Source organism: Hyaena hyaena, unplaced genomic scaffold, assembly GCF_003009895.1.
Source record: "Hyaena hyaena isolate Hyena2069 unplaced genomic scaffold, ASM300989v1 scaffold_246, whole genome shotgun sequence".
NCBI classification, from domain to species: Eukaryota; Metazoa; Chordata; class Mammalia; order Carnivora; family Hyaenidae; genus Hyaena; species Hyaena hyaena.
The window spans coordinates 1,815,488-1,840,317 of record NW_024080877.1 but is presented as its reverse complement, the minus strand read 5'-3'; the positions used below and the strand labels follow the sequence as shown (position 1 = coordinate 1,840,317).

Here is a 24,830-nt window from a genome sequence, read left to right as displayed (position 1 = left end):
TAAGCCAGATGTAAATACAACAAAAATCTCAAGTTCTTTTGAGAGAAAAACTTTAGGATGTGACATTTCAATTGACTTTAAAACACACACACACATGCACACCTAAATGTATACTTTGTATTAATGCAGTTCTATGCTACAGTAACATTATAAGGTTTGTGCTAAACTACAACTTTTTTTTAAATTTGTAGGATTTTAGGGGCGCCTGGGTGGCTTAGTCAGTTAAGCGTCCGACTTTCGCTTAGGTCATGATCTCGCGGTTCGTGGGTTCGAGCCCCGCGTTGGGCTCTGCGCTGACTGCCAGCTCAGAGCCTGGAGCCTGTTTCAGAGTCTGTATCTCCCTCTCTCTCTGACCCTCCCCTGCTCATGCTGTCTCTCTCTCTCCCCTAGAAATAAATAAAACATTACAAAAAAAATTTGTAGGATTTTATTGCTTTCAATGGTATACCAAAGCACAAAAATTACTTTAATATTACTGCCTCTGTTCAAGTTACCTGAATGCTCTCATTCCACTTCTCCGTGAAGAGTTTGTCTGGAAATTCTGTAGGTAGAGATAACTGTTCTTTAAATATTTTAAGATACTGTGGAAAACCAAATGAATTCATTAAATGTATCTGCCGGTGAGAAAATCGTGACTTCACTCGTTTTTCTAAGAGTTCCAAAATATCCTTAAAAACAACAACAAAAACCCATATAAGACGCACGTTTTTAAAAAAACAACAAACCAATATTAGAAGTATACATATTTGAACAATCACCTATAATTAACAATGTTTACCCTATAATACATAATTTAGCATTAAAATTTGTGCAAGCCTCCAAAACCTGAAATCATTCCCTTGATTTCTTTAGTTATTATACAAGTTACTTTTATTAATCCCCTTCTAAGCATTGGTAGGCCTGGTGATATCATGTCTTTTACGTACTATGCTACTATCAGCTAATCATTAACATTCTACAATCAACAATAATTGCAAAAAAAATTTTTTTTATTACTGAATAGTTCTATGCCACAGTAACACCACTGATTTTTAAAAATGTTTATTTACTTATTTTGAAAGTGAATATGAGTGGGGGAGGGGCACAGTGCAGAGCCCAACACAGGACTCCGTCTCATGAGCCATGAGAGTATGACCTGAGCCAAAATCAAGAATTGGATGCTTAGCTGACTAAGCCACTCAGGTGCCCCATCACCAAGAATTTCAATAAGGAATTGCATACATTCTATAAAGAATTCAGATTAAAAAAAAAGTAAAATGTAGTAAGATTATTATTCCTGAAAATTTAAACATCTTCATTGTTTTATGTAACAAAGACTCAAAAACAGTACATGTAATGGAGAAAAGTTCAGTTCACAAAACTACCTATAAATTCAAGCTGAAGCATGCTGAGCTACAAGAACAAGCTATAGGAGAGGAAACTTGCAGGTACACGGCATGACACTGGTAAGTTATTCTGTCTTTCGTCTTTTTATAGTGATATTTTAGAAAGTACTTGCATTTGTGCTATTTTTCCTTGAGAAATTAGGAATCAAGTTTATTGTCAATTTTCTATAGTAAAAAGAAGTTACTATAGAAAATGCTATCAAATGCTCTGGTGAGGCCTTAAAATATGGATTTTTAAATCTATCCATATGATTTTCATAATTATTGGACTGAGAAACCAATCATAGAGCTCAAAAAGAATTCAAGTGATCACCATGGGATCATGGTTAGCCTGGAAAGGAAGACAGTAAAGACTAATAGCTTGGGGTTGGAAAGGATAAGATGAGTAAAAAACCTGGAATGTTTTTAACAGGTTAAAGAAAATCACAGTGCCAGCATAATTAAAGGATACGGAAGTTATGTTCAGAAACAGCAGTATTATAAATTTATTTTCTACTAAGGAGCCGTTATAGATCATCCATATAGGTAGGTGCCTGAAAGGTAGTGGAAACAACACTATATGCAACCAATAATTAAGAGATGGAACTTGGGATTGGAAAGGAAGAGGTGGAAGTAAAAGATATTTTAGTGGTGGACAATAATGACATAAGTTGGCAATGTGAGAATAAAGGGAATAGTAACAAAAAAGAAATACTTCCACAGGGAAGACATTTTTGCTGGCAAAGTCACTAATCCATCCATCTTTTGACTTCTTCCCTATAAACGTGGACATACAGATATACTTAGAATTGAACTGCATAGTTGGAAAATTATACATATAGAATTTTTAAAGGCCTAGCATAACACTGCTAGGGAGCAGCTGATTGTTTATTTGGTCTTTCACTGGGTCAATAACATTTGCCACTGCTACTTCTGCCCAAAGAGGCTTTTTTAAGCGAGAAGCTGCTTCCTTAACTCCTGTGGTGCAACTGCTGCCGTTGGCAAGGAGAAATAAAGACCAGGCAGATGTTCTATGAGGGAGACTTATTATGAAGGCGTATATCATAAACTCTAGAGCACTGGGGAAAGAAAACAGAGAAAGACACTCCACAGAAAAACAACACTGGCAGGAGGACTGTTGTTGAAAGATGATTTAAGCATTTCACTTTTCTAAAAAACAAATAACTGTAGGAAAGGAAAAGAGGTAAATGGGCCTTGTACAAGGCTTCCAAGAATGCAGGAAGGAAAAGAGGGATGAAAATAATGGACCCATGGCAGCCACAGTAGGAGAAAAGAGATGACCCTTAAATATCAGTTTTATCTGAATTCAGTAATAAGTTTATACTGTCAAAGCAGATTAAAAAAAAGGCCTGCGTAGCCATCTGAAGGTACATAAGGTTCAACATGTAAAGAATCTTCACAAAGTAATGGGATAGTAACAATGAGACTATGGCTAAAATCATTCTAAAGTCCCCCCAAGAAGCAAAGAAGCTACTATCTACTGTGACAGCTGGATAGAAGTAATCTCTTCCATTTCTCAAGATGTATAATTACAAAGAGGGGATAGTTATCATTTTTACTTGATTCCAAGCATTATCCAAATATGGAAGGAATCTTAAATATAAAAGTACAAACTATTAGCAATTTTTTAACATGATGGTAAGATTATTTCATTTTCTTTTTACTTGATAATGTAGGAATTATACTAACATAATCTGACTTCACTCTTTTATTCAGTGATTCCACTAAAGAGAGGGAGGTATTAGTTTATGTGTGAATAATTGTTTCCTTCAATCTGAGCTAAAAAGTAGGATAAATGCACCAGGGACTGATGAAACACATTTGAAAAAATGTTCAATAGAATTACTTACATAAGTGACTATGTCAGTAATTAAGTTTTAATTATCTAAACATTATAGTCAATTTTTTAATAGAAAGAAAAACTTACCAATCTACATGTAAGACCAATAACTGCTACTGGAGTCTGTGCAGACTGAGAAATGTCAAAAAGATTATAGAGGAGTGTTTGATTTTTATGATGAGCAAAAAGATCAAATTCATCTAATATGAAGATCACTGGACAACTACTAGACCTGTCACCTAAGGTAAAATAAGAGTATTATATTAATAAGCAATTATATCAACCTTTCTTAAGAGTTTCCAATTATTCACTACATTTTGGTTGTTAAAACTCAATTCAACAAATACTTCTTGAAAACCTACTTTGGGTAGGACACTTAACAGTGCATGTACATTTATTCAACAAAAAAATTATTCACAGGACAAGATAACCCTTACTGCCCTCAAGTAGTTCAAAGTCTATTTACCAGATTCTAGTAGTTTATTAATAAAAAATTAAGAACATTATTTAAATGATTAAACCACTGTTTTTTAAATTATGTAAACATAACCTTTTGTCTTCAGAAAATTGACAAGGATCTCTTAACACCTACATAGACCAAAACACTTTGGGATTAATAATAAAGGGAATCACTAATTTATGAACAAAACTTTTGCTTCAGAAGAGACTTGTTTAGTTAGAAGAAACACAAAGTGTACCTTCCCAAGTGCCTAAAATTCTTACAAATAAATTTTCTAACTATAAAATTCAACCAAAACCACTTTAACTCCTTCTAACCACAGCTTTAATATTTCAACAACAGGGGAAAGTTCAACATGATTCTCTGAATTCATTTTTCTCATTACAATGAGGGAAACTACTTTGACAATCCCTATTACCTTAAAGGGTTAAGGCTTTATATTTACATAAACAAGTGAAAAGAAAATCTGATAAGGGGACACTTAACAGATAAAACATATACAGTAACCTAAATGGCATAAAAAGTACAAGGACTACTTAAAAAGTCTATAAACAAACCTATGTAATATAGAAATTTAGTATTTGATAAATTATATCATTACAAATCAATGGGGAAAAGTAGTTTATACAAGGTTAGATCTCACCTTTATACCTTATCAAATAAATTTTCACAAAATTATAAATATATGTATTAGATGAAAACACTAAGTGAATGTCTTCAAAATCTGAAGAGAAAAATTTTGACTATTAAAAAATTTAAAACTTCAGCAGAAAGTCTAAACCAATTTTCAGAGAAAAATAAGTGCAAGAATTCGCATGAATGAGTACGAGGTAAACACCACCAAAATAAGGCAAAAGAACTAATAAACCAGGAAATATCAGTGCCTAATAAAATATGAAGTGATGATCATCATTAACGCCAAAATTATGCCTATTAAACTAAGAAATATATTTTTTCTCTTAGGCAAACATGAAAGATAATAACTGAAAAAAAGTTGTGAAGGAAAAGATACTTTTAAATATGTTTAGAAAATGGAACTTCTAGGATAGTTTGGTTATATTTATACTTTTAAATACTTTTACTCACTAAAATTTACCCCACGAAATATCTAAATGATAATTTAAACATTTCTTTCTAATTGTACGAAGTCAGGAAGTCCAGAACTGGTGATTAATAACTTATAATTTATTATATTTAAAGTATAATTAATTTATAAAACAGAATATATGAGAACTGTAAAAATGATGGTGTAGCTCACTAGTTACTGACACAGGAAGATGCTTACAATACACCAGTAAGTGAAAGATATACGTTATACAATATGGAAAATTATTTTAATCTTATACAAAAATTATGTCTACCTGTATCAGTGATATACTGCAGGTGAATACAGACATGAAACCAAACGTTAATTGGGATAATCATTATAACAGCCATGGGATTATAGTGGTCATTATTTTTTTTAACACTTCTTTATTTTTTGTAAAAGCACCTATCACCTTAAAAGCAAGGAAAAAATAAAGCTAAAAGATACCTTTAGATGGTGTTAAATATGCTAATATTTACCTTTTTTTAAAGCTTCCAGAAGAAATGAAAGGTTTTCAGCAAAACTTCCCTGAACAACAAAACAGACACCATGACTAAACGTTTAATGAAATAAAGAATAAAAGAGGAGTCTCTGATTCTTAGACATTATATAGACATTACGTATCTATCTTTTTCTAGATTTAAATTAGTCCGCAGCCAGATTCTGAGCTGGATATTTCTATGCGCATCATTAAAAGCTTAAATATTGAAGCAGGGATGGCATAGTATTGAAATGGCATTATTCTGTCATGTTTATAATTTTCCCAGGTAAAATTTGTAAAAATATTAACTTTAATTTAAAGGTAGTGTTTAAGACTTCCTATATTTTAAATACATTCAGAGAACTAAAACTCCATAGTACTTTGTATCTTCACATACACTAAACTCTTGCCAGTCTCAGGTTAATTTGAACATTAAAAAAATGACCATGAAATTAAATCAGATCCAAGAGGAAATAGGAGAAGAATCTGCCTCAAATATTACATACTATAATGTTTTCCTATTCAAGAGCATACCACAGAATGTATGTATATCATATCAAATTTGGCTGTTTACTTGGAACATAGCCAAAACATTTTTGGATAAAACTTAAAATATTCTACATGGAACTTAACAGTGTAACAGATGCATTACCCAGATGTTCCAGCTTGTGGATACAGGACCTTTGAAATATTTTTTCATTTAAGTCATTAATTTTTACTTTATTTAGATTTTTTGATTTAAAGAAATAGCCAACTTTAAATTTACAAAGACATATCAGAGAAAAGAAATCCACTTGTTTCCCAGTTTTGAGAGAACTGATACAAAATAGCCTAATAGGTTTTTAAGAACTTTCACATATTTTACAATAACTGCATGTTGTCAAATCAACAGTATTTCCAAGACAGGTAGGGCAAGAGGTATTTACCATAATATAAATAAAGGCTCAAGTGCAATCAATCTGTGGGTAAATCAGTGGTCAAGGTTATTCAAAGGTTGCTAGTCTTTTTTCTAAAGTTTATTTAATTATTTTTGAGAGAGAGACAGAGAGAGAGAGAGACAGAGAGAGAGAATTCCAAGCAGACTCTGCACTATCAGTGCTGAGCCTAATTTGGGGCTTAATCCTACAAACCAGGAGATCATGACCTTAGCCAAAATCAAGAGTTGGATGCCCAACCAAATGGGCCACCCAGATGCCATCCTCCTTTTTAAAGACAGTTACACCTGACATTAAGTTTATCATTATATAAATACATATGCAAGTAAAAGAATATCCTTATATGAATACAAATACATGTACCATTTATGGATATCCATATACATTTATAGGAATACAGAAATTTGCTGTAAGTTTATCAAAACAGAAAGGCTCTGAGTTCAGTTAAGTGACTTAAGTTCTTGATGTCCAGCCTTTGTCATTTTATGACCTTAGGTAACCTAAAATATGCTCTGTGAGCCACAGGTGACTGATCTATATAATGTAGAAGTTAAACTAATAATCTCTTTATGTGATGCTATAACAACAGTAATGACCAGGATGATAAACAATGGTGCCTTTTATCATTTCCTGTGAATCCAATAAGAATAGGTCTATTCAGAAAAAGTCAGAAACACCAGTCTACATCAATTGCAAACCAAAAGCCAAACTGAGCCTACCTAATAGTAAATATCCTTGATCAGATATACCACTGTATTTAACATTACATTCTGAACAGGAGGTAGAACATTAGACTTATAGAAGGGGCATTATGAACCTGTAGACAGTGTGGAAGGATAACACATGATTGGCTCAACTTTTTATAAGTAATTATTAAAGAGGCTTGCAATTATGGCTATGCCATTGTAGAAAAGAGCATACACTTTAGCGTAATATAGTACTATATGATCACTAGTGAGCAGAAAATGAACTTGGGATGTATACAACCCACTCTGAGTAAGCAGTAGGAGAGGCAGTCATTTCATTATGAAAATTAAGGTAGTTGTAAATTAATCTATCCCTTGAGCCCTATAAATCAAGTGATAGGGTAAAAAGTTTAATAAAAGTTCCAGAACATTTCTGATCAGTTTCATTTAAGTTACCGATGTTCACTATCCTGAGATTCCAAGCTGTTACAATAATGAGGTATAAATAAGTTTCTGAAAACACATTTTAATAGTAAGAGATAACTGACATTTACATAGTACATCACAAATCCCGCATTTTTAAAATATAAATTATGTTTAATGCTTCCTTTTGTCTTTAGAATAAATCTATGAAGTATAAGAAGATAATGCACATTGAACACAGATGGGAAATCTGAACTTCAGAGATACTCATTAGCCGTGATCACCAAGAAGTCAACAGTTTTAAGACAAGACTCAAATCCATCTTTTTATAACTTCAAATTCAGCATATTTTCCATTACTTCTAGCTTCCCAAGTCTCAGAAGACTAAAAATAGACTGCTAGGGTATAGTACTTTAAAAAATATATTAATCTATCTCCAAGAATAGAGAATCAAGATATTTATCTTAACAGGTAAAGAAACAAACTCAGTTAATGTCTACAGAAACATGGATTTCTTGACAGTTTTACAGTATTATCTACCTGAAAAACTGAATATAAACATATGATGAATGCATCCTAGAACATTATACATTTTTATGACAATAATCTTTCAGATTTCAATTTAGAATCTCTGAACCCACCCTAGTCTTCCAAAATATAAAAATATCTATGCCATGCAAACACTAAAGCCTATTTAATAAAAGAATAGAAATGGTACTTACAAAAACTTTATCTCCAACTACATTTTCCAGATTTAACTGCCTTGTGATTTCCTTGAGGGCAATTTTGTCATTGATCTGTAGCAGTCCTGAAATAAAATCCATTTAAAAATATTTAATTAAAATGAAATTATTTATTTGATAGAGTACAGATTATTTTCCAGTCAAGAAAGTTTTCTAATGCTTTTTAAATTTAACTAGAAAGAAAAAAGTCAAAAGCCTGTTAGTTTACATTACTTTTTTGAAACACAGCAATGAAGACATTTGGTAGACTCAAAAAAACTATCTTCGGGTTCTTTAAGTAAAGAAAGACAAAAACAAGAGTCCTTATGTGCTTCCTTTATATAGTATTATTATTTTTTCAGTTTCATAAAATACTGCATATGGTAGTTTAAAGTGAAAGTTGTTAAATATGGACCAAGTTTTTAAAATATAACTATTATCCACCCTTACAAATTATAAGCAAATTAGGTTTTATATTATAAAAAGCTAACATGACTGATATCATTTCCAGTGGCAAAATGATGACATACTTACCATTTAGGTGAACTTGCAATACATTTTCACTCACTTCTTCTATTTCCATCAGTTCTTTCAAAGCATGGTTTATTAACTAAGTAGTATTAAAAAAAGTTTATGGAATATTTAATAGATAAAAATCATAAGCTTGTATTAAGCTATGAATAATTGGAACAGATCATAATAAAAAGATTATCATTTTAAACTAATATACAAATTTGTACATTATTCAGATAAAAGAAAGGTTTAAGTAGAACATCTCATGTCTGACTCGAAATGCCAGAGCCAGGACTGATGTCACGCTCTCAATCATCTTCCCAAACTAATAAATGTTTACAAACAACCTTCAAGTTTACAAAGATATATTTCTCTATAAGTCACATAAAACTATAGCCACTTAAGGGCTTCATGTCCGAGTCAGTTTATTATTCATCTCTAACATTTACTCTACTTAAATATCATTGAAATCACTAAAAAGCTATTGAAAAACATGTATCAAATGACTACAAAAATCTACCCCAATCAATATACCGATTTCTGTGAAATACTGTTAACTACTCTGTATGTTATCATGAAATATAAATTGGAAAAGTAAAAAATACCAAGAGGATAATCTGGAAAAGAGATGGCCCCTCTGTTAGTTGCCAGGTACAGTAGCCATCCCTTATTTGTAGTTTCAATTTCCCACTGTGCGGAAGCAGATGAATCTTTTTGACATTACGGTCAGAAGTTCAATAGTAGTCTAATGTTACATAATAATGCCTACATCATTCATCTAACTTCATGTTATCACGTAGGCATTATCATCTTACATCATCACAAGGGTGAATATATGACAAAATGATACTTTGAGAGACAGATACCACACTCAAATGATACTTTGGGAGACAGACAGTACACTCAAATAATATAGTGTGTTATAATTGTTCTATTATTATCAGTTATTTTTAATCTTTTACTGTGCCTAATTTATACATTAAACATCACCAAAGGTACATATGCATAGAAAATAATAGTACAAATAGAGTGTGGTACTATCTCTATGGTTTCAGTCATTCACTGGAGTCTTGGAATGTATGCCCCATGGGTGAGGGGAGACTACTGTATACACAGTAAGACCTTATTAAAGAAAAGTAGAGCTATCAATAAAATAAATTACTACTACTAATATAATTACTACTAAAAACACACAAAGTGTTATACCACCTTAAATTGTTTTAATTATAAAGTTTCAGATTTGTATAACTACAGATTCCTATGCCACATACTTTCTATTCTCTAAGTTTTTGATGTGTGGCATCTTATCACAATTACACTGCAATATAATATACATCTCTTTACATTAATACTGCACTTGTCTTTTAAAATTTAAAAATGAATATAACTAAGAAAAGCAGAAAAGCTTTTAAAAGGAAGAGCAATGATGAAGGACTACTCCTTTTAATATTTAGAAAGGACAATTATAAAATCAATGGTTGCCCCAAACAGGCTGTGTATACAAAATTAAATTAGTAAAGCTGGCATCAAAATTTAGTGAGGACAAAAGGATTATTGAAACCAACCAACCAACCAACCACTGGAACAACTGGTAAACCTTTTTGAAAAGCAAAATATAATTTTTATTTGCAATATTCTACTTCTTTGTGTCACTACAACATCTTTGTGGATTAGGAAGAAGCAAATATCATTTTAAATTATTAGGTTTCACAATACGGTATCAAACATACTAACCATTCTGGTATGTATGTAATTGTTTTAGAAACAAATGGAATTCTAAGTCAGATCATAATTCATCTAAGCCCTCTTAAAAAGAGATAATCTCAAAATATTAAGTGACATACTATGAAATAAAGCCTAGTAAGAAATGACATTCTTTATAGAGAACCATCAGAAAATGAGGTGGTACTTTTTGACCTTTAGATTAAGTATAAGTCTATCATAAGAGTTTGTTCCCAGATGATACAAATGTGGTATCTCTAACAACCTTAGAAATCAACCTGAAAACTGACAGAAAAAACTCCACAAATGAAGGTAGAGAAGAGGCCACATCAAAGGAGGTAGGAAGTATGGAAACTCAGCTTGGGAGGAAAATGGACCATAGCCAATATGGTAGTGAGAATGTTACCATCTAGAGAAGAGCAAGAGACAGACTAACACATAGGGGAGGATATAGGAAATGAATCCCCACAGCAATTGGCTTGGAAAGTGAGAGGGCCTGAATTTCTTGAGTTGTTGAAACCAGTGGGTCTTAAAGCCTGGAGTTCTGAAGGTCAACATGCTTGGCTCTGGGAGAGCTGGGATGGAGACACTGGGACTGCTCTGAGAGAGAAGGCTGGGCAAACAGCCTGTGGACACAGAGCATGCAAAAACCAATCTGGACATTGCTTGGGGCACAATGTAGGGACATTAGCTGCTCCTCTCAGAGAATGTTCCAGGGAGAGGGCATTCAGAGAGAGAGAGAGAGAAATCCAGGTTAAAAGGAACTGGCAGGTACTATTTACCTCACTGCCTGTCAGCATAAATACAGAGCTACCTGCAAAAAACAGTCTTCTGCTGACACTCATTGCCTAACTTGCTTACACTAAGCCCCTCCCACCCCCTTAGGATCTGGGGGAAACCACCTTCCTAGTCACTCTTGCCTCAATCCCAGCATGGTGGGCTCCCTCCCCTAAAAGACTGGCCCAAACCCCTGCCAATACCACGGCTTCCATCTGGTAAGTTTCGCAAAGCTGCAGTTTAGGTGGTGGTGGTGACAGGTATCAGTTCACAAAACAGACCAGATCACATTTAGTTAAAACGCACCACATTCAGGCCAGGGACCAAACACTGCCCATAACAGGCATCTGTAGATGACTGCCCAGAGGCATAAAGCTGTCAGGATGGCACAACAGCAGAGTGCACTTAGCATTGCTAGAAGTGCCAGTCCCTGGGGAAGAAGGGACACTATAATGCAGGGCACCACAGGAACTCTTCTTCATAAAGCCATTGTCCTCAAAAATAGGAAACATAGCTGACTTCCCTCACACAGAAACAGATACTGAAACTTATACAAAATGGGAAGACAGAAGAATTTCTCTCAAATGAAATAATAGGACATGGAAAGAGACCAAAGTGAAACAGATAAAAGGTAATTTAAAGCCATAACTGCAAGTATACTTACTGGACTTGAGAAAACAGTGGAGCAAATCAATTAGACCATTAACACAGAGATAAGAACATAGCAGAGATAGAGGACTCAATCAATGAAATGAGAAAGATGCTTGATGAAATAAACTGCAGGCTGGAAGAAGAGGAAGAAATTAATGACCTAAAAGACAGAGTAATGGAAAATAATCAAGCTGAATAAAAGAAAAAAAAAAAGAATTATGGAAAACGAGAATGGACTCATTAACATTTATATTACAGGTGTCCCAGGAGAACAGAGAAAAGCGAGTAAAAATTTTATCTGGAGAAATAATAGCTGAAAACTTCCTTAATTTGGAAAAGGAAACAGATATCCAGATTTGGGAGACACAAAGAATCCCTAACAAAAAAAAAAAACAAAAGTAGATCCACATCAAGATGTATGTAATTAAAATGGGAAAATACAGTGATAAAAAAAATTAAAAGTGACAAGACAAAACTAGACAGTTATATATAAAGGAAATACCATAAAGTTATCAGAAAATTCTTCAACGGAAACTTTCCAATCCAGAAAGGAGTGCCATGTTATATGCAAAGTGCTGAATGGGAAAAATCTGCAGCCAAGAATACTCTTTCCTACAAGGCTATCAGTCAGAATAGAATGAGAGATACAGTTTGTTAGACAAACAATAATTAAACGAGTTCATGACCACTAAACCAGCCCTGCGGAAAATACTAAAGGGTTCTCTTTGAGTGTAAATAAAGGAGAGACCAAAATGAAAGAATGAAGGTAGGAAACACAGAAACAGTAAAGATGAATATTTCTGTAAAATAAATCAGTAAAGGAATTCACAAAATAAAAGGACGTGAAATATGACACCATATACCTAAAACATGAGGAGAAGAGTAAAGAACCCTTGTTAAAGGGTTCAAACTTAAACAAACATCAACTTGTAATAGGCTGCTCTATGCAGAGGACGTTATATACAAACCTAATGATAACCACAATCAAAAAGCACTAATAAATATGCAAAGAATAAGTAGAAGAAATCCAAATGTATCATTAAAGAAAATCAGCAAACCATGAAAGAGAGAAAAGAAAATCTTCGGAAACAACCACAGAGTAAGTTATAAAATGGCAATAAATGCACATCTATCAATAATAACTTTGAATGTAAATAGAGTAAACACTCCACTCAATAGACATAGGGAAACAGAATGGACCAAAAACCACCCCCCAAGATCCATCTATAGGCTGTGTACAAGAGACACATATTAGACCTAAACACACCTGCAGATCGAAACTGAGGGTATGGAGAAATGTTTATCTTGTAAATGGATGTCAAAAGAAAGCCAGAGTAACTTTACTTATATTGGCTTTAAATCAAAGACTGTTAAGAAGAAACCAAGGACACTATATAATAATGAAGGGAACAATCCATTAAAATATAACAATTGGAAATATTTACACACCCACATGGGAACACTCCAACACATAAAACATTTAATAACAAATATAAAGGAACAAATCAATAATAATACAATAATAGGGTACTTTAACAACCCACTGACATCAATGTACAGACTATCTAAACAGAAAACCAACAAGGAAACAATGGCTTGGAATGACACACTGGACCAGAAAGATTTAGCAGATATATTCAGAACATTCCATCCCAAAATTGCAGAATACACATTCTTCTCAAGTGCATTGAGAACATTCTCCAGAACAGATCTCCAGATATTAGGCCACAAAACAACAAATTAAAGTCATACCATGTATCTTTTATGACCACAACATTATGAAACTACAAGTCAACCACAAGGAAAACATCTCGAAAAACCACAAATCCATGGAGGTTAAGTAACATGCTACTAAACAATGAATGGGTCAACTGGGAAATCATTTAAGAAAATAAAAAGTACATGGAAATCATTTAAGAAAATAAAAAAGTACATGGAAACAAATCAATAAGAAAATACAATGGTTCAAAACCTGTGGGACACAGTTTTAAGGGGGGAAGTTTATAGCAATACAGGCCTACAGGCCTACTTCAAGAGCAAGACAAATCTCAAGTAAACAACTTAACCTTACATCTGAAGGAGCTAAAAATGAACAAAAAACCCTAAAACCAGCAGAAGGAAGGAAATAATAAAGATGAGAGCAGGAATAAATGATATAGAAACCAAAACAAACAACCAAGCAATAGAACAGATCAATGAAACCAAGAGCTGGCTCTTTGGGGGGGAAAAAAAAGATAAAATTGGTAAGCCTCTAGCAGGCAGACTACCAGTAAAAAAACACCCAAATAAATACAATCACAAATGAGAGAGGAAAAATAACAAACACCACAGAAATACAAACATTCACAGAATATTATGAAAAACTACATGCCAACATTGGACAACCTAGAAGAAATGGGTAGAAAATTCCTAGAAACATGTAACCTACTAAAACTGACACAGGAACAATAGAAAATTTGAACAGACTAATCACCAGTGAGAAAATTAAATCAATAATAAAAAAACTCCCAAAAAACAGAAGTCCAGAGCCACCTGGCTTCTCAAATTCCACCAAACATTTAAAGGACAGTTAATACCTATGCTCCTCAAAATATTCCAAAAAATAAAAAAGGAAGGAAAGAAAACTTCGAATTCATTCTGTGAGGGCAGCATTATCCTGATACCAAAACCAGATAAAGACATCACAAAAACAACTACAGGCCAAGATCCCTGATGAATACAGATGCAAATATTCTCAATACAACACCAGCAAACCGAATCCAATAATACATTTAAAAAATTATTCACCACAATCAAGTGGGATTTAATGCTGGGTTGCAAGGACAGCTCAATTCTTGAAATCAATCAACATGATACATCACATCAGTAAGATAAAGAATAAGAACCATATGATGCAGAGAAAGCATTAGACAAAGTACAACATCTATTCATGATTAAAACCCTTAACATAAAAGTGGGTTTAGAGGAAACATACCTGAATATAATAAAGGCCATATATGAATAACCCACAGCTAACACCATCCTCAATGGAGGAGAAATTGAGAGCCTTTCCCTTAAGGTCAGGAACAAGACAAATATGTCTACCCTCACCACTTGTATTCAACATACTACTGAAAGTCCTAGCCATAACAATCAGAAAACATAAAGAAATAAAAGGCATCCAAATCAGTAAGGAAGCAGTAAAACTTTTTATTTTTACTATTTGCAGATGACATGATTCACAGAAAACCCCAAAGACTCCAATAAAGAACTGCTAAAATAAATGAAGTCAGTAAAGTGGCAAGATACAAAATCAATGTACAGATCTCTGTTGCATTTCTATACATCAATAATGAAGCAGTAGAAATCGAAATTAAGAAAACAATATCATTTACAACTGCACCAAAGAGAGTAAGATACCTAGGATAAACATAACCATAGAGGTGACAAATCTGTTCCCTGAAAACTATAAAACACTGATGAAAGAAAATGAAGAAATGGGAAGACATTCTATGCTCATGGATTGGAAGAATATTGTTAAAATGTCTAAACTACCCAAAGCAATATGCATTTAATGAAATTCCTGTCAAAATATTAAGTATTTTTCACAGAGCTAGAAAAAATAATCCTAAAATTTCTATGGAACCACAAAAGACCCAAATAGCCAAAGCAATCTTGAAAAATAAAAGCAAATCTGGAGGCATCACAATTCCAGACTTTGAGTTATATTACAAGGCTGCAGTAATGTATGGTATGACACAAAAATAGACATAGAGATCGATGGGACAGAAAACCCAGAAATAAACCCACAATTAGATGGTCTATTAATCTTCAACAAAGTGGGAAAGAATATCCAATGGAAAAAATTATCTTCAAAAAATGGTTTTGGGAAAACTGGACAGCAATATGTAGAAGAATATAACTGGCCCACTTATACCATATGCAAAAATAGACTCGAAATCTATTAAATACGTAAATGTGAGATCAGAAACCATAAAAATTCTACAAGAAAGCAAAGGCAATAATTTCTCTGACACTGGCCTTTAGCAACTTCTTTCTAGATGGGTCCCTGAAGACAAGGAAAAAAAAAGCAAAAATAAACTATTAGGACTACATCAAAATATAAAGTTTCTGGATGGTGAAGAAACCCAACAAAACTACAAGGCAGTATCTGCAAATGACATATCTGATAAAGCGTTAGTATCCAAAATATATAAAGAGCTGATATAACTCAACACCCAAAAAACAAATAATCCAATTTAAAAATGGGCAGAAGAAATGTACAGATATTTTTCCAAAGAAAGCATACAGATGGCCAACAGACCCACTGAAAGATGCTAAACATCACTCAGCATCAAGGAACCGCAAATCAAATCCACAAGGAGATATCACTTCACACCTGCCAGAATGGTTAAAATAAAAAACACACAAAAAAACAACAGGTGGTGGCAAGGATGTGGAAAAAAAGGAACCCTCATGCACTGCTGGTGGGAATGCAAATTGGTACAGCCAACATGAAAGACATTATGGAGGTTCCTCAGAAAGTTAAAAGAGACCTACCCTACATTCCTACAAACATACTACTGGGTATTTACCTAAAGAATACAAAAACACTAATTCAAAGGGATACACACACCCCATGTTTATAGTAGCATTATTTACAGTAACCAAATTATGAAAGTAGCCCAAAGTGTCCATCAATAGATGAATGGATAAAGAAGATATGGTTTCTATATACAATGGAATATTATTCAGCCATTAAAAAAGAATCAAATCTTGCCCTTTGCAACCACATGGATGGAGGGAGAGTATAATGCTAAGGGAAATAAGTCAGAGAGAGACAGATACCATATGATTTCACTCATGTAAAATCGAGGGAAGAAAATAAGCAAAGGGAAAGAGAGAGAGAAAGAGAGGGATACCATGAAAAAGACTCAAGTTTTAGAGAAACAAATGACGGTTACCATCAGGGAAGGGAAGTGATCGGGCGGATGGGTGAAATAGTTGTTGAGATAAAGGAGTGCACTTGTAATGAGCACTGGGTGGTCAAAATAAAAACTTAAAGAGTTAAAACAAGTTTATAACACTCTTTCCATTAAATTTACTTTAAACAATTTATTATCATTTGTCTAGATGAGCTCACACAATTTTTTCATGATGTGTGATCTGAAATGATAATTTAAATGTATTAGCATATATACTTTAAATAATTTTAGTTCAAATCCAGATATTGTTAAAACTTACTGGTATGTTAACTACCTATTGTATAATTTTTTTAACTGATTGTGTAATTGGTAAATTTTTAAAATGTATAAAATGTCATCTTTCCAAATATTTTAAGCTACATTATGTACTAAAAATACTTAGTTGGTATTATGATATTACACCAACCAGCATAACATATATGGCTACCCCATTTCCACCAGAATGTTTGTAGCTAACAATTAATTTTTCAAACATACTGGCATAGTTCACTTAGACCTGATAGCAATCAGGGATTTTTATGCTTACCTACTATTACTATTCCCACATATTTGTTTCTTTGTCTATAGTAATTTCTGTATAAAAGAGTATTTTCCAGGGTACAATCTGTCACTTGGAACCACATGTATTTTTTCAATAAAATGTTTGAGATATAATAAGCAACATTATTATGTTTTCTTTATCAATTAACTGCAGATTTTGAAGTTTTGTACTTCAAGTAGTTTGGGCAAAGAGAGTATTAAAAAATATACTGTAATCTTATTTCTTAAATTAAAATTTACACTTAAAAGATTGCACTAATAAGAGTTCTTCTCTAAAATTTCTACTTTATATCTCAGGATACTCCACACACAACAAATTAAAAAAGTTAAACAATTCTCTTCCTTGGCTCTTTGTCCTCTCAATATTGGAGTGTAGCAGAATTAAGTCAAACTGTATCAAAATGGAATACCAAGTATGGGATTCTTTGATATTTTCCAGGGAAGTCAGACCTGATAAATGAATTTAAAGCACCAGAACAGGCCTCTCTGGTTTAAGAAGTAACAACAATGGGACAAATTGTCAATATAACAAGAACAAATTGTTTTATTAACTGATAAATACTGTGTCTTAAGTACTGTGTTCTTCTTTAACCCTTAATAAATAGAAAAACTTACACAGGAGTTTATATAAAAATTATGTTATATAAATACAGGAAATAAGCTGATGGAAAAGATTAATTACTACTGAAAATGTATATTTTAAAAAATAAATATTTTGAGCTGTTTAAGCCAGATTTAGATCAATACAAAACAACAGACTAAGAAGGTACATGACAAGGAGGCAGACAAGAAGGAAGGATTGTTAGAAACTAATATGCAATATCACATTAGAAGAAGCAAAGTGTGGAATTGCTGGTGAAGAAAATCACAAAGGTGATATGACAGAATGCTGAGGGAGGAAAAAAAATGATAAAAAGGAAAGAAACATGGAGAAATGACATAGAGAAATAAGAACAAAGGCTTAAGAACTGGATACTCTAGGGGTGCCTGGGTGGCTTAGTCAGTTAAGCGTCCGACTTTCACTTAGGTCATGATCTCGCGGTTCGTGGGTTTGAGCCCCGCGTTGGGCTCTGTGCTGACTGCCAGCTCAGAGCCTGGAGCCTGTTTCAGAGTCTGTGACTCCCTCTCTCTCTGACCCTTCCCTACTCATGCTGTCTCTCTCTCTCTCTCCTAGAAATAAATAAAACATTAAAAAAAAAAAATTAAAAAAAAAAAAAGAACTGGATACTCTAATACTAAGAAAGGACAAGAAGAAATAATGAGAAGAAATATCCAAAAATAAAATTATTCTTTCATGAAAACAGAACTAAATTCATATTAAGAGGCTCTGAATATTAATTTTATGATCAATGCTTAAACATAGCCCGTGAATAACAAATGAAAGAAGGCAAGAGAATGAAATAAAAGGTATAAGAGGAAATAGGGAAGAAATAAAACTTTCTGTTATTTGCAGATGACATGATTGTAGAAAATCCCAAAGAACTGACAAATTTTGGAACCAATAATCAGTTACAGCAAGATTGCAGGATATAAGATAATACATAAAGTCATTTGCTTTCGTATATATTAGCAATGATTATTTGGAATCTGAAATTAAAAATGTCATACTATTCACATTAGCATCAAAAATATTTACTTAGTATAAATCTAATGAAATACGTATAAGATCTATATGAGAAAAACCGTAAAACTCTGACCAAAGACCTAAATAAATGAAAAGATATTCCATGCTTATCAATGTGAAGATTCAATATAGTTAAGAAACCAATTTTTCCATTGTGATCTATAGATTGAACACAAAAATTCCAAGCACTTGGAAATAAATAAATAAATTTCTAAAGTTAATAAAAAGGCAAAGTACCCAAAATAGCTAAAATAATACTGAAGTAGCACACAAAGTTGGAAGACCGACAGTGCCTGACTTTAAGCCTTCTTATAAAGCTATAGTAATCAAGACAGGCAGAAACAGACCGACACAAATACAATCACGTGACTTTTGAAAAAGAAACAAAGATAATTCAGTGAAGAAAAGATAGTCTTGTCAACATATGCTGAAACAATTTAAATATTCATATATAAGGAAAAGAAATAAAAGAAAAAAAAAGAATTTAGACATAGACCTTTCACTTTTCGAAGAAGTTAACTCAAAATAAATCACCAACCCAATTGTAAAACATAAAGAATTATAAAAGTTCTAGAAGGACACATAGGAGAAAACCTAGATCTTGGATATTTAGTGATGAAGTTTTAGATATGACACCAAAATCACAACCCATGAAAGAAATAACCGGTAAGCTGACATTTTTTTTTTTTAATGGAAAAACTGCTTGCCAAGGAAACCCATAATAGAATTAAAAGAGAAACTACAGATTTGGAGAAAGTATCTGCAAAACACATATATGGTATATCCAAAATATACAAAGACAAAAATATACAAAGACCTCTTAAAACCTGTCAATAAGGAATGAATAAACCCAACTAAAAAATGGTCACAAAATATCTTGCCAAAGATACAGATGAAAAATAAGCATATGAAAAGATACCTAATATCATACATAATTAGAAGATTGCAAATGAAAACAGCATTGAGATACCACTACATATCAGAATGGCTAACATTGAAAACAATGATAATAGCAAATGCTAATGAGGATGTATAACAAGAGAAACTCTTAGAAATTGCTGGTGAGAAAAGCAAAATGGTACTGTCACTTTGGAAGACAGCTTAGTACAATCTTACAAAACTAAACATAGTCTTACCATATGATCCAGCAATGGTACTTCTAAGTATTTATCCAACTAAGTTGAAGACTATATCCACATAAAAACCTGCATACAAGTGTTTATAATACCTTTATTCAGAACTGCTCAAAATTGGAACCAACCCAGTTCCTTTAATAGGGGAATGGATAAACAGTAGTACATCCATACAATGGAATATTATTAAACAAGGAAAAGAAATAGCCTATCAAGCCATAAAATGACTTGGAGGAACAACCTTAAATTCATAAGTGAAAGAAAACAATATTCTTAATTTTATGATTTTCAACTATGTGACATTCTGGATAAGGCAAAACTATGGTGATAAGAAAATCAGTGGTTGTCAAGGATTGGGGGGTGAGAAGGTAAATAGGTAAAGTATAAAGATTTTTATTTTAGGGTGGTGAAATTATTTTGTATGACATCGTAATGTTGGATACATGACCATGCATTTGTTAAAATCCACAGAACTGAACATCAGAAAGAGGGAACTTGCATGAAAAGAATGAGACTTTAGTTAATGACAACTTATTAATATTGGTCCATGAATTTCAACAAATGTACCATGCTAAGGGAAGACATTAATAACAGGGGAAGTTGTATGTGTGTGTATGGGGGGTGGTGGTGCTTACAACAAGGGAAACAAAATCACACACAAACTCCAAACAAGTTAGCTGTGGTGAACATCACAGACATTCACCAAATACTTACGGCTATCCCTTGTAGGAATCTAGGAGAAAGGCACTTCATTGCTCCCTTGAAATTAGGCATGACCATGTGACACTATGGCCAGTCAACTGTGAGATGTGGTCTGTATTACTTCTGGGCAGGAAATGTAATCAGAGTATGTGTCTATGTTTCATCATTCTCCCTTTTCCTACATCATGTGCTGCTTCACCTTGAGCTTTCATGTTTTGGAGGCACTGCTTTCCTTAAACAACTTTTGCTAGCTTCAAACTTTTCTTCTGCAGCTTCCTCACCTCTCTCAGAGAACTGAACAGAATTAGGGCCTTGGTCTGGATTAAGCTTTGGCTTAAGGAAATGTGTAGGTCACTAAAACTTTCTACATATCAGCAATAAGGCTGTTTCACTTTCCTTACTGTTGTGTTTACTGGAGTAGCACTTTTAATTTCCTTCAAGAACTTTTCCTTTGCATTCACCACTTGACTGGTGTAAGAGGTCTAGCTTTCAGCTTATCTTGGCTTTGACATGCCTTCTTCACTAAGTTCAATCATTTCTACCTTTATGTATTTAAATTTTTTTTTAATGTTTTATTTAGTTTTGAGAGAGAGAGAGAGAGACAGCATGAGCAGGGGAGGTCGGAGAGAGAGGGAGACACAGAATCTGAAACAGGCTCCAGGCTCTGAGCTGGCTGTCAGCACAGAGCCTGACATGGGACTCAAACCCATGAACTGTGAGATCGTGACCTGAGCCAAAGTCGGACACTTAACCGGCTGAGCCACCGAGGCGCCTCTCTACCTTTGATTTAAAGTGAGAGATGTGTGACTCTCCCTTTCACTTGAACACCTAGAGGCCACTGTAGTGTTATTAATTAGCCTAATGGCACTATTGTTGTATCTTAGGGATCAGGAAGGTCCAAGGAGAGGGACAGAGATGGGGAAGTGGCCAGTGGATGGAACAGTCAGAACACATTGAACCATTAAGTTTGCCATCTTACATGCACATGGTTCCTGGCACTTCAAACAATTATAATAGTGACATCAAAGATCACTGTTCACAGATCACCATGACACATATAATAATGAAAATGTCTGAAATATTTGAGAATTACCAAGATGTGACATAGAGACACAAAATGAGCAAATGCTGTTGGAAAAACAGTACCTATGTACTTGCTCAACAAAGGGTTGCCAAAAATCTTCAATTTTTAAAATATACAGTATATGCAAAGTATAGCAAAGCAAAGCAAAATGAAGTATGCCTGTACAAACCAACAAAAATTTTACAGTTTTTTCCTCTTCCCTCTTTTCCTGGACTACAGAAAAATGTTACTTTTTGCTGATGCTTAATAATTTATTATATGGATGGATGTACCAGCATTTATTAACCAATATTCTGTTGATGGGCATTTATGTTGTTTCTCATCTTTCACTAGCAAAAAATGGTGTTGCAATGAGTAACTGTATAGACATCACAAGTACATATAGACATTCACAAGTACAAATTCCTAGAAATGTTGTTGCTGAGTCAAAGGGCATATCCATTTGTAATGTGGTTAGATACTGTCTCTAATTCTAGTTATGTAAATTTATACTACCAGTAGGAACATGTGTCTATTTTCCTGTAAGTCACAATTTTAGTGTTGTCAATTTTACAGGTTTTGTCAACCTTACAGACATAAGTGCTAATACTTTAAATTTGTTACTTATAAGTAAAACTGAAGATGCTTACAAATTTAAGATAGATTTGTATTTGATTTTCTATGACCTTTCTGTGCATATCCTTTGCTCAATGTTACTGTTGTTAATATTATTGTTAAAAATTTAAAATATTCTAATAGCTCAAAGGCATACTGATCACACGGCTCTCTTGATAAAACTACCCCAAAAGCACTGAAGTCAAACACAAAGGAAAACCATAATAAAGAAATCAAGAATAAAAAAAAAAAATAGTGGTTATATAAAATGAGCATTAGGACTGAATCAAATACAGTATAATCAAAACAAAAAAATTACTGTAAATATGATTATAATATAATAAATGTGAAAGATCACTTAAAGATTACAAAAGAAAATAAGTTACCTAGATCTATATTCCCAATTTATATACTTCAAACAATACTGGAAGTTGGTGAGAACAGTAAAATCCTAAAGTCCTTATTTCCTCACCTTACCTAACGTACAGTCAATATGCTTATAACATGTAAGCAATATTACTTATAATTAATATAATTTAATAATTACTTATAATTTACATAGTTTTTAAATATATAATTTTACTTCTACACATAATAAAAAAATTATGTTAGTGAGAAATCTAAATTCATTGCATGGAATATAGCAGAAAAGAGATTTTACACAGCCCAAGTACTGAAAATTAATAGTAATGTATTCAATGTTAACGGCCATAATTTGTCTCATACACCAAAAAGAATGTCAAAAGACAAAATGAGAAGAAAAACAAGAGTATCTTTTTGAGGTAACTAAGCCAAATATGATAGAGGGAAAGTAGAATAAGTATTCTAGAAGATGGGACTATAATGAAAAAATTACTTGAGTTAGGATTAAACAATAAACAATAATAGGGGGAAAAAGAATGCATGGTATGATTGTTACCCAATTTATAAACAGAATCAATGCCTACGATACAGGGTTAGTGTAAAAATGATAACACAGATGAAAAGCACAAGCTAAGGTACAGAACATAGATAAAAAGCACAAGAAACAAGCTTAATAAATGCTAATTTGCTTTTTCTACGGCAATCACTAATTCTTCAAGGACAAAGACCATGATGGGAAAAACATCAATTGAAAATGTTACTGAAGAGAAATGTAAGGTAAAAAGGATATGCCCAATTCAAATATACCACCCTAATTTTTAAGGTTTTCCATGTCTTCCATGATTTAAAGAAAAAACAAAAGTAAAATTAACAAAATAATGAAAAGAAAAGATATTTTCAGTATTGCCAAAAGAATCATCACATGCCTACAGGGGCAAGGAAATACCAGAAATCCATAGTTTTACCATGGTCTTTCCTGATCCTCGGGGCCCAATAATGAGAACAGAGTTACTTTCTCCATGGATAGCAGTTCTTTTTAGCAGCTCAATTAAGTGTCTGAAACGACATAAATAGCCAAAATTTTAAAAGGAAGCTGGAATAACTTTCTAGGTAATACTTTTTAAAAGTTGAATTTGAATATGCACAGAAAAGAGGTATCCCCTTTTTTTCTCCCTCTGGGCACTTGACTTATGCTCTATACAGTCCCACACAGCAAAACACAGAAGAGATGGTAAGTCAATATGAATCTCTAGAAACCTCAAGAGAGAACCAAGTAAGTTTGAAATATCTTGGCTTTATGATGGTATGGGACAAGGGACAACAGTGGCAACTCTTGAAACCTTCCACTCTACAGCTGGCTCTCAAATATCAGGTACAAGACCTCAGAATTCTCTCCATAATACCAGATGGCAGAAGCAACATAAGATTCAGAGTTAAGTAGCTTTCTTGTTATAAAAATATTTATATCTTCTCTTGCTTTATAATATTCAGTGTTTCTGTACAAAGAGCAAAATATTTTATCACTATAAAAATGTTTGTTTGGGTGCCTGGGTGGCTCAGTCGGTTGAGTCCAACTTCAGCTCAAATCGTGATCTCATGGTTCGTGGGTTCGAGCCTCACGTCGGGCTCTGTGCTGACAGCTAGCTCAGAGCCTGGAGCCTGTCTTCAGATTCTGTGTCTTCCTCTCTCTCTTACACTTCCCTGCTGTCTCTATCACTTTCTCAAAAATAAATAAAACATTAAAAAATTAAAAAAAAAAAGTTTGTCAGCCATATTAAAGATGCAATCTGTGTAAGGTAAGGTAAACTTTGTGCAGGTTTTTGCAAAACCTAAAGGGCATCTTTAAGTAGAAAAAAGGATAGCTAAACTTACTTGTATTGTACTTGTACTCCAAACAAGTTACTATGTGGGCTTTGATGACAAAATCTTTCCCGTAGAACTCTTTGTACCTGATTTAAAAAAGTGAGTAAACATAAATGAAAATGTTATACATGAAATAAAAAATGATTGAGAATACACATTTATAGCAGTCAAAATGAGGTATTAATCAATCTATTTAACCCTCCCTAAATAGCTTGTCTTCAAGAGTTCTGGTACCATTTTCATGAGTTGTAAAATTAGTGGTTTTTTTTTTTTTTTTTTTT

The 24,830-nt window shown here is 33.2% G+C and overlaps 1 protein-coding gene across 6 annotated transcripts in view; it reads right to left on the bottom strand.

The window, feature by feature from the left end:
• Positions 1–24,830, bottom strand: part of ORC4 (origin recognition complex subunit 4) — an 81,681-nt gene that overhangs the window by 13,987 nt on the left and 42,864 nt on the right. For 3 of the 6 annotated variants that reach the window (XM_039244566.1, XM_039244565.1, XM_039244563.1), the window contains exons 3-9: positions 24,559–24,635; positions 23,652–23,742; positions 8,554–8,629; positions 8,020–8,105; positions 5,252–5,300; positions 3,313–3,464; positions 495–668 (exon numbers count right to left, since the gene is read on the bottom strand). In XM_039244566.1, coding sequence (XP_039100497.1) covers positions 495–668; positions 3,313–3,464; positions 5,252–5,300; positions 8,020–8,105; positions 8,554–8,629; positions 23,652–23,742; positions 24,559–24,635 — 705 coding nt within the window. The remainder of the gene's footprint in view (positions 1–494; positions 669–3,312; positions 3,465–5,251; positions 5,301–8,019; positions 8,106–8,553; positions 8,630–23,651; positions 23,743–24,558; positions 24,636–24,830) is intronic. The other 3 variants (XM_039244564.1, XM_039244568.1, XM_039244567.1) reach the window with 3 other exon arrangements.